The sequence below is a fragment of the Aedes aegypti genome, chromosome 2, assembly GCF_002204515.2.
Source record: "Aedes aegypti strain LVP_AGWG chromosome 2, AaegL5.0 Primary Assembly, whole genome shotgun sequence".
NCBI classification, from domain to species: Eukaryota; Metazoa; Arthropoda; class Insecta; order Diptera; family Culicidae; genus Aedes; species Aedes aegypti.
In genome coordinates, this window is record NC_035108.1 from 367,875,388 (window position 1) to 367,887,276 (window position 11,889).

At 36.3% G+C, this 11,889-nt stretch overlaps 1 protein-coding gene across 1 annotated transcript in view; it reads left to right on the forward strand.

The window, feature by feature from the left end:
- Nucleotides 1-11,571, forward strand: part of LOC5575179 (RNA-binding protein FUS) — a 30,477-nt gene extending 18,906 nt beyond the window's left edge. Inside the window, exons 5-7 of the mRNA XM_021846584.1 lie at nt 2,892-3,110; nt 10,581-10,861; nt 11,261-11,571. Of these exons, the coding sequence (XP_021702276.1) occupies nt 2,892-3,110; nt 10,581-10,861; nt 11,261-11,379 (619 nt within the window). The 3' untranslated portion in view covers nt 11,380-11,571. The remainder of the gene's footprint in view (nt 1-2,891; nt 3,111-10,580; nt 10,862-11,260) is intronic.
- The last annotated feature ends 318 nt before the right edge of the window (nt 11,572-11,889 follow it).

The window sequence follows — 11,889 nt, forward strand, 5'->3', positions numbered from 1 at the left end:
TAGCATTTTCTTTAAGCATGCTTTTACTTAATTCTCCATGGGTGCCTGAGAAGATTTTTCCATATAATCTCTGAATGATTTCTTCAGGTTCTTCCATAACTTTTACAGAATCTTTATAGGAACTATTTCATGAGCCTTTTCAGAGATTATTAAAGAAATTTTTCAAACAAAAATTCAAAGAAATTTCTCCATTAATTTCTGCTAGGATTCATGCAAGAATTCCTCAAATAAATTTTGCAGGGACAATTTCAGGAATCTCCTAAAAAAATCAGTGTTCCTTGATTTTTGTCATTAATATTTCCATCAGTCAGTGAGTTGCTGTCCTCTCTTTAAAAAGCTGTCAAACTATAGTCAACCCTCCATGTGTCGATATTGAAGGGACCATCGACTCATGGAAAAATCGATTCATGGAACAGCAATGTTATGGAAAGCTGTTTGAGGGGACCATCATAGTAACCATGAAATTTGATTTTTAGTACGGTTCCATAAGTCGATATCGAGTCATGGAACATCGACTCATGGAGGGTTAACTGTATCAATATTCATGAAAACTCATTTAGAAAAAAAAAAAAAATTTTGCCACCAATAATCCAGATATTTTTCCAGGGTTTAGTTATTCCTTCTGACATTTTCATTGGAAATACTTAAAAATTGGGAATCCTTACAAGTATTTTTCTACGAATAGGTATCTCCCGTTAATATGACAGGAAAAAATACAGGACACCAATTTCAATTGCTTAAGTACAGTCATCCCGCCGCTACGGATCAATGTCTGAAGAAGTACAGAATTATTCATCATATAGTTTACCTATGTGAAATGATCGAGTAAATCTGAGATAATTTGGATACTAATTTTGATGCTGTGATGTCGCAGATTTTGAAAACTCTGAAGCTTGTTATCATTTTGGTCATTTTAACGGCTAAAGCCAAGTATGCTGTTTCGCTCAAGAAAAAAAATCCTTAACGGTTCAAGCGATTTTTCAGCAACCCCCTTTGAAATGACATTTCTTCTCAACTTCGTATTGCGATAAAGGAAATGTGGTTTTCTTGAAAATTCCTGGGAAGAAATTTTCCACGCATCGAGATAGGCGATTACTTTTCTTTCCATCAGTAAACCAGCCTTAAAATATCAAATAATGTTATCAAGAAATCAAATTGAAAACGAATTAAGCCATCAGTGGCAGTGCTGTTAAATGTCATGGAAAACATTACATGCATTTCAATTTTTCCGAAATGGAATAATTATCTTTAACATTAACATTTCGTGAAAATCCTACCAGAGCTTCCCGTGAAAATCATGTTCAAGATACTGTAGATCCCTGCCAAAGATTTTGGGAAAAATCTATTCAATTTACATAAGCCCAAGATTCTGACATGATCCCTCCAAAGATTTTAAAATTTATGTTCATGAATTTGTGAGAATACGGCAACAACTCTTGTTAAAAGTTCATGAAGCCAAATGATGAAACAATTAGCGTCGTTAAATTCAAATTTGAAGTTGGTAGATCGAGCCAGATACGAGATGAGTAGTGTTTGAAACGTTGAATCTGTTGCATGCTCCTATTTTGGCAAGCGACAGAATCCGGTTCGCGGCCTGCACTGTCGGTATTGATGATTCGCGTATATGCTCTCGTATTCGTTTCAAATTATATCTTTATCGTTTACCAAAACGAATCTTTTTCCATGTCCAAACTACCATTGTTTCCTTGTGAAAGTGCAGAGGACTCCTCGGCTTCTAGAAAACAAGTAACTTGTCAACATTTCCCGCCCAATCCCAAATTGACCTGCATTTAGACCCAGCCAGCGCCGTTATTGTTTGTAATAGTAATGAGAGCACCAGTACTTACACATTGAGGATGTTACTGATCCTGAGTAGTGTCTGTTGGTTTCCCGTGTAAGTATAGCTGTTCTTGCACTGCCGGCGGTCAACCATGCTCATGCTCATATTCATGGTAGATCGAGCCAGATAGGTACGAGAAATTTATGTATGCTCTAAACGGGCCGTACGCTAGGCAGCCCTGCTATACAATTATAAATGTTTTTCATAATCCTTCAAAAGGTTACTGATTACGCTTATTGATTTGAAGACCTGTTTTCTAAGGAGTTGTTATATATCAAGCCGTGGCACTGAAGAACACATGGTAGAACTCAACTATATGAGCCTGTACGGAAATTATCATGGTTAGCACTGTCGTAAAAGGTCGCACGTTACGCTTGTTCATCAGACGGCCTGTATTCCTAGTAGTTCTTGGATGAACCTAAACGAGTCCATATGATTATCACCTTTGTACATAATTCTTCAAACTTGTCAAATCCTGCACAACTTGTGATCTAGCTCTAAAAGCCTTTGGCAACCGAGTGTGTAGATTGTTGTTACTGAGCAAACGGGTGTATTTACACGTTATTCAACAATTTTGAGATGAAGAAAAGATTCTCCTCTATCTCCCAGTGGTGATAGTTTCTATGGAGGTACATTAATTTGCTTAAAACCAAAGAGCTACACACTCGGTTACCAATGGCTTCAGGGCGAAACCATAAGTTATACGAGAAATGGTTGACATTATTTTTCACTGTCTTTGGCATACATGGTCTTATTTTTAGTCTGTTTGCTTTCAAGTGAGCAAGAATTCCATTTACGTAAATTTCTATTTACGCACCCCCAAACCATCACGCAAATGGAGGTTCCAGTGTATTCCTGCACAGTGACTCGTGCAACTTGATTAGCGAAATGCACTGCACTTGCGCATTAAAGGTTATCAAAATTCCGGCCACAGCCGCGTGCTTTCGATTATCGGAAATTAGCATTCCACCGGAATGCTCTCCAAAATTCCCGAGCAAACCATTGAACTTTACTAACCTTCTTTGTCTCGAAAAAAAAAAACAAAATTTAGTGTTGCAGCATCTCAGGCTTACGCAACGGGAGGAGCTACGGCTGTTGCGTCGGCTTCGCAGTTTAGCTATCCGGTGTATCATCAGGCGCCACTTTACGGCCACCAGTACCAACAACAGGTGCCTCAACAGCAACGCGGCCCGCAGTATTCGCCGGCATCTAATTCATACTATAACACCAACTATGGCAATGGTTTCAATAACTACGACAACGCCTATAAGTAATTCACAGCATGAAAACAGACTCATCAAACTGCATGGTTGTGTTTGTCATGTGGTTGCACTATTTCGAACATTTAGACATGGGGATTAAATTTGTCAAAAATGCATTTACAGTTGTGGTTGCACTCATTTATGTCAGTTATATTCTTTATAAATATCATTCCAAACATTACATTAATTTCTTATATCTAGCGGTTCTTTGTTGGAAAACACTATCATCCTTATTTGGTCAAACTAAATTATTCATTTATTAACATTTTGTCAACAACATATTACATTTCTTTTGTCGTAGCACTTCAGAATTTTTACAGGTGAGCTGATAATACCTGTTTATAAGAGAAAAAATAATCGCTTCTTATTGACTCAACCTAGATGTGTAACACATCAATCGTAGCAATAAAACGATTTCTGTCTAAAACTATCAATAATTTTATTCGACATTTGTTACATTGGACATACTCTGTAACTCATTAGTCCTTTACAAGGGAGAGAGCTCCAGGATCATTTTCAAAATTTTATTTTGAATTCTCTGCAGTGCTTTCTTCCTAGTATTACAACAGCTAGTCCATATTAGTATAGCATACAACAAGGCTGGTCTGAAAATTTGTTTGAAGATCAAAAGCTTGTTTTTAAGACAATGTTTTGATTTTAGTTTAATAAGTGGATGTTGACATTTACCATATTTATTACATTGGGCATGAATGTTCCCAATGTGATTTTCGAAAGTTAAATTTTTATCTAGCATGAGCCCTATAGGGCCTATAGCCCTAGATACTTAACTTCATCTGACCAATTTGAACCCCTCTCGTCGTGACAACATGTCTACTTGGAGGTTTCAAATAAAAAGCTTTTGGTTTATGTTGCATTATAATATTATCGAGTTTTAGAAGCATTCGGAGAAATCTTCCAAGTATTAAGAAAAAATATCCATTTATTTTAATTTACTACAGACGACACGCAGGCTTTGTCCTTTGGCGGAGAGGCCTGTGTCGTCCGCAAACAAAGATTTTTGACATCACCGAATATATTTTAAACCTGTACTGGTTGGATGTTCATCAAACTATATACTAAACGAAATTTTGACAAAATGTTATGATAACAGCGAAAACAATTTTTAGAACTATAGTTTTTGATTCCGGGGTGAAATTTGTCATTTACTATCATCAATAAGGTGTTTTCATTTACAAATTTCATCCGAAAATTTTAAACATCCTCCTTAGAATGCCTTTTCCATACATATGTTATACCATCAGACCGGGCTTCTTTTAACAGTATTTCAACATTCTTCAACTTTGAGAATTTGTAGGTCTAAGAAGTATGGATAAATTTTGATAATCCTTGCATATATAAGAAAAAAAAATGTAAATAGCGAAAACCCTGTGTCCTTCAAAACAAAAAAGGGGCCACTTTAGACAGTTTAAGAAATAAATACAATTTTATATTGATTTTTTTTCTAATTAATTTCAAACTGGTTCTAGAGATTATAGTCCATTGCGATGTTTTTGAACGTTTTTTGTTAATAAACATAATAAGAAAATTTAATAATTTTATAATTATAATTAATTTATTTGATAATCATTAGGAAGAGGAAAACCCTTTGAGTGGTGTAGAAATCTTTCCAAAAAGGCACAAAACCTCTTAATCTTTTCAAAAAAAAAAAAATCATCTGCTATTATCGTTGCAAGAATGTTATACCGCAACAACAGTTTATCACCACTTGAACAGAATATGACAATGATCGCTCACCGCGTGCGCAGCGATTTTCTCGGCGTCGCATTGCAATTTTCGGTGTAGTAAGTCACACAAAGGGGTGGGAAGAAATATCAATCCTAATGGCCGGTACGCTGATCATAAGTACTGTGCAAAAAGATAGGACAAGAAACGGTCAAGGAATGATTCCGCTACCGAAATTACTTGAGCTGTACGCTGCTGAGAAGTAGAGTTGATTTCATAACGTCGGTAACGCCTGCTGTACAAATCAAATGGAGCTGTCACTTTTCCGTACGGAAAAATGTGCCGCTCAATTATTCCGCAAGTAAAAGTGACACGTTGCTCTTACTGTATCGGCTGTCAAAATTACTTTGGTAAAAAAGAGAAATTTTACTTGAGCGCATTACGTTTCAGGTGCGTACTACGCATAATGTGGCATGGCTCAGTGGATCGTAAGTCTGATTTCGCCCGATACGTCTTCGTCCATGCGATTTCGGTGAAAAAGTGCAAAGCAAGATGCAAAGTGGATAATTGAGCTGAAGTTATTTATCGAAATACAGCAGTTTTATCGCCTTTTTGGTGTGCGAACCATAACAGCTTTCAAAAAATTACCGTTTTTCAAATTCCGAAATGAGCGAGGAAGATGCAGCACAAAACAAAACAGAGTAAAATTCCATCAAAAAAGGTTGCTCTCACAACTCCCCGAGGACTGTCTGTTCGGGTGGCAGACTCAAGAGTTCGTTTGAAGTGTGAGTAATGGTGAGCATCGCAACGAGAGAGAAAGAGAGAGTACCTGAAAAAATCTCTCACTCGAATCGCTTGAGGATCTGTGTTGAATATTTTGAGTTCATTTCTTTCTCCTCAGAAAAACGGCAAAATTACCTCCTCTTTGCATCGCAGAGGAGTTTCTATTTATTTATTTATTTGATAACCATCAACAGGCATTTGCCCCAATGATGTAACTTATAACTACGATTTCCAAAACAAGGCAACAAAAATTATACACATCAACTCGATTTACAACAATCGTACAAACCAAAAAAGAACTACAATCACAATAGTTAATAACAGCAACTATTTTATTCAATCAAATTGAAACATATAACATGAAGCGATCCTCTATCCACGCATTGGTCTCCAGGTTCTATTCCCAAATTTGACAAACTCTCTGCATCGTACTCCTTTCGGCCAAGTTGAAGTTTTCAGCGCTGTTTCACGATAATAATGTTCTATTTCAACTTTGAAAGAAATATAATCTAAAGACGATAAATCCTTCCATGGCGGCACCAAACACTTGATATAACGAACTTGCTCAACTCCGATAGCCTTATTAATCATTTGCAGAACTTCCTCCTCTGTAACGTCGTTTGCAACATTCGAAATATGCAATTTCAAAGAATCGTTGTTCTGTCCTTCATTCGCTCGATTAACGCTGACTCTGGTTGATGAAAGAGGTACATAACTAGTACTAGGTGAAAAACGGAATTCTTCCTCATGTGTAGGTTCATTCACACATGCGACAGGTTTATTTGTTACGTGGTCCTGCATAGTGTTCATTTTTTCCCGCATTTCTGCAGCATCCGATTTTAGTCGTTCAATCTCTATTTCAAGCGGTTTGGTATGAGATCGCATTTTATTCACCACGGCACGGAACTTTATGGTTCCCATGAGCTCTGTGCATTCGTCGAACATCCAAAAAATATTCCGTTGAGAACAGGCTCTTCCTTGATCCTCGGACAAACCGACACATTTGGCATGAAAACGATTCATCTCCACGCAGAAGCCTTCGCAAACAACGTTCTCGCCAACAACGCAGTCAAGTTTGCAAGTTTTGCAGATTCTATTCATTGCAATGGTGTTAACCCTATTTGTGACGGAATTGACATTGCCGGTCTCAAACACAAGTAGGTAAATAAGACAGCGAATTGGCGATAACAATGAGATGAACTGCGTGTTGTTGCAGCATACGATTATTGTGATCGTTGTTTACAGCTCAATTTCTATCAATTTTTCGGCTACTAAAACACCACAATTGATGTCACTTTCAATAATTCCGGGTTTTCTGGAGTACTATTCGTCGTCTACAGAAGTTTCACTTCAAATCACAACGCACAACATCAGAAAATACGATAATATCGAGGGAGCTAAGCGAAACAGCGGCTGATAAGGATCTTGAGATACAGACGCAAGATCAAGCCTGCTTCCAACCCTGGGAGGGAGAAACCAATACAAAATTTCTCTACGTCACAGTGAGCCGAGATTTTGCTGTCACGAATTGTCACTGTGAGCCCGGATCTTAAGCAATGGATAAACATGAAAAAAGCGCGTAATTAGCCTAAGCATATTTTTGCATTTCATCAAAAGTAGCAAAAATCGAATTTGAATCAATTCATGAACATTCAAAAGTAACGTCACAAGAGCACCGTTTTTATCTAATTAAATGTAACTTATTGGAATGAGGCTCTTTTTACTGTTTTTATTAAAACTGAAAATTAAACGCATAGAAAACTGTGGCCCTTTTTCAATGTTTGTCCAGAAAGATCGAAGGTACACAAAAAATGAAAACTAGTGATTTCCACTAAGCCTGCCTTGATTGTCGTTGGCAAACTGGAGTTATCTTGCAATTTGGAAAACAATTGTATCCAATTTCGTGTGTAGTATCGGTGCCTCCCTCCCAGTTCCAACCTATCCAGCTTTTAACGCTAGCATGCCATACTTTTTGAGTCACCCTTTTCTGACATGTTTTGTCCTGAGACGAGACTCGCGAAGACGGTCTTCTTTTTCTGTGATTGCTGAGTTTTTTTCTTATTCCACTTTGTGTTTATACCAATTATGCGCATGCTGTTCAAATCCTCACATGAACCTCTCAGCAAAAAATGATTGAGTTTGCATCACATCGAATCATAAATAGCCGTTTGAGTGAAATTTCATGCCAGAAAACGTAGCAGACAACCTCTTCTGCTTAGATTTATCAGCATCTTTGTAAAAAACTGCTCCACCGATTGAGGTTTTTAATAACAGTTTACTTTGAACACACTACTTTTCACTTTTTCAGCCATAAAAACGGTGGGCTGCATTTGACGTTTCGTGAGTGGGGAATCTGGGCTGCATATGACGTTGATATTTTTCCTCTTCGCGAGTCTCTCTCAGGTTTTGTCTACACTATAAATGTTTATAGTTCGATCGAAGCAAGCGTTGTGGAAGTAAAAAAAAAATCATTGTTGTAATATTGTTATGTCTGAGTTTTCCACTTTTGTTTTCAGGATCTCGAAATACGAAATACGTTTCTTATTTACTTATAATAATTTACTAATCTTTGTAGGTATATGAGGTACAATGGATGGTAGCCAATGCTAAAAGTGGCTGCGAGCTGAAATGACTCATGCTGGAATAATTTCGATTTCCTTTTGAAGATGTTAAAGCGATTTAGATCATCGAGGATCATTTACCAATCCAAGAGAGTGTTTCTAATCCTCAAAATGTGTAGTGTCGAGTCGGTTCTCTACGCATTCTCACAACTGCTTCAAATAGTTTGTGATAACTAACTTACACAGTTAAAAAAATGTTGTAAATTTAAGTTTATTTTCATGCACATATTTGGAGCATCAAAATAAACCTAAATTTCAACGACCAATCCATTATTTTTCAATCGAATTCACTTTTAATTTACACGATCATGTAATATTCAACCATTTTTAGTTGAAAATTGAATGTATATTCATTTAAATTGACATGATGCTGTAACAACACACGAATTTGATTTATTTTTACAGTAGACTTCAGTTAACATCACATTGACAATTAAATATTTTTTTCTGTGTAGTGTAAATATATGAAAAGCATTTGAGTTAGAGAATCTGTGGAAAATCTGGAAATGCTTTCACAGAGCTAATCAATGTAATACTTTTTCAATTTTAAAGTGTTGTTATCCTAGACAATTGCAACATGATTTTATTACAGGCTAAACTAGCATTCAACGAGTATTATTAAGTCTGTGACAGAGGATATGAGTCAAAACGGTACACTAGAAAAACTTTTCTATATTGTAGGTAAGACACGACGAATAATGGCGCTTGAGACGACGTATATAGAAACCCTAAATGTGCTGAAGACACAAAGTTGCTTAGTAAACATTAAAGCTGAGAATAAGCCCAAACGTGAGTGTCCGAAGCAGCCCTCCGTAATGATAACTAGCACCTTTGACGTCAATAGAATTTATATATAAAAAAAATGTGAATGAATCATCATCGAACAATTGACTTTTCCAATTCAGATTTTATTATAAAATATTTATACAAAAAGCATTATGAGGATGGTGGATGTCAAAAAATAGCCCCCAAGCAAGCAAAAATTCAGATAAAAGGGCATGTTTAGGTTTAAGTTGCTCACTTTTTAAGAAATTAACCAAAGTTCATCTTAGTTACTTATAAAGAATGATGTTTGTCATCAAGTAAGGAAACAATGCAAATCGATTTTGTTTTAAATTTTCTAGTTGTTCATAAGAATATAAATTATAGTGCACGTTACTCCAAATTGGACTATCACACAAGTTGTAGAATACAGAAAAAGTGTGGTGAAAGTGCACGTTAACATCAGCTCATCTCGACGTATTTGGTGCACTTTTTCCTTGGCTTACTACGAATAAGTCCGCCGAAGATAACATTAGGATTCTTAGCAATAATTTTACGACAAACAATTCCTGTTTATACCCGTTGAGATCTGCTTACCAGCGATATAGTTTCATCGGCATTCAAAATCTACTTAAAGTGATATTTTTCTGCTGATATTTTATATAACTGCTTGAGTAAAATCTGAGTTATTGGTGGCTTGGGTCATTTTCGGCGTTATAAAATTTGTGAATGAAATCACCTAACGTTACTGAATATAATTAAGCCATAACATTGTTCACTAACATACAAACTTACTGTCTCAGTGCCGTTTATTAATCACGAACATGTTATTTTAACCCCCGTTCCCTTCCATAGTTAGATGTTTTGAACGTGATTTTTATGTTTCATCACACCTTTTGATTTATCATATTTCGGACAAAATTGTTCATCGTTAATGGCACATAGAGTATTGGACAAAACATTTGAAACTTTTTCTATTTTCCATACAAAATGACCAACTTTGGTAGGCTGGATCTCAGTTATTTATGGACCGATTTGAATCTAATTTTCACAGAACATCAGACATAACTTGAATTTTAACATATATTTTTGAATGATTTTTCCAATCACGAGTCAAAAGTAATAACGATTTAACTAAAGTGAAATTTTGGAAGAAAATTTCAGAACTCTTTATTTCAAAATCTGATACCCCAAATAGAAACTATCTTCAGCAAATTTGTTCATCTCGTCAAAATCTACAACTTTGCTGAAGATACCATGAAGCTATTTCATCAGTATGTTTAGTTATGTCAATTATAAAAAATCGTCGAAAAATTCACTCTAGTCAAATCGTTAATGCTTTTGGACTCGTGATTGGAAAAATCACTTTAAAAGTTATTTCTAAAGAACTGTGAAAATTTCATGCAAATCGGTCCATAAATGACTGAGATAAAACCCTATAAAGATGATCAGTTTGTATGGAAAATCGAAAAAGTTGCAAATAATTTGTCCAATACTGTATATCCAACGTCCAAACTCAACGCTAACGACGATAACTCGTCATTAATTTGTTCTCTTTCTCGGTTGCACCATCGGCGATCCGTAAATCACCATGCTGAATCATCTTGGAACGATTGATCGCCACCGCAGTCTGTATTCGCAACAGCTAGCCCATCAGAATGCACTGTTCAACCAGATTCGTCAGCAACAGGCCTTTGCCGCTAATGCCGGTGCAGGAGCCGCTTCAGGAGTCGGAGGTGGATTTAGTTCTGGTGGTACCTACGGTGGTCCCGGATACGCAGGAGCTTCGGCTTCCTATGGACCAGGAGGAACTCACCAGACGGCCCACATCTATCCGCAAAACCCTCAATCTCCGAACGTTGATGTCAGCAATAGATTCGGAGGTACTTCACAACAGGGAGGAGGACCAGGTAATAATGATTGTTGCAATTTTGCATTGGAAGGGAATCTTCAGCAACGTTACTAATCGTGTAGTAAACTTTTTTTGAATTTGGGGAACCTTAATCTCCCTTTGAACTGTGTACACTGGAGCCAAATGAAGAACTTATTTCATAACACATTTAGTCATCTTGCTATTATGGGCATTTTAGTTCACCCTCTTCTTACCATACATAAAGTGCAAACAATGAGCGTATATAATGTTTACCAGTGTAAAATATTAAGAGTGTATACCCGTTGCATTGCGTGTTGCCTACCGAGAGGTGATAGTCAAAATAACTGTTTGCATGGAAACATGCGAAGCGTTTGCAAGAACAGAACTCCTTCCTTACTTCAAATAACTCAAAGTAATAATTCTGTTACAATTTTAGGATTCGTCGGTGTATCGAGCTTCTCGTCATCTTCCAACATCAACGGGCAGTCACATCGTGAAGCGTCAACGACGGTGAATGACAACGGAAAGGTCACTACTTATCACGTGCGCAATTAATGTTCGCCATTCTGGCAGAATAAACGAGACCAGGAATTGGGATGACTAACAATGGAAGAGTATTAAGAATGCTGCATTTTCTTCAATAAAAGACAAAAACGTCCAACGTACTTACATTTTAAGAATATACTTGCCCAACGAGCAATATGTTTCGAACGAGACTTTTTGACAATAAACAAAATTACAACAAAATTAGTATAGTATTTATTTTATTAGATTGACAATTCTTTTTTACACATCGAAACGATTGTTTAACATTGTCACATGTTCCCAAAAATAGTTCTATCAGTCAATTACTATTAAATTTCAAACATTTTTTTCATACATTCAATGGTTTCTGAGTCAAATTTTTATTAAAAATGGAATTTTGCCGTTACAAAAGCATAAAATAAACGCAGTTTTCAGCAGGCCGACAAACCATAACAATGAAAAGTCCATTTTTTCATTTTATTACTTGCATTTATTCACTTTATATTGCTACAATAGTAAATTAATTAATAGAAAATTAAA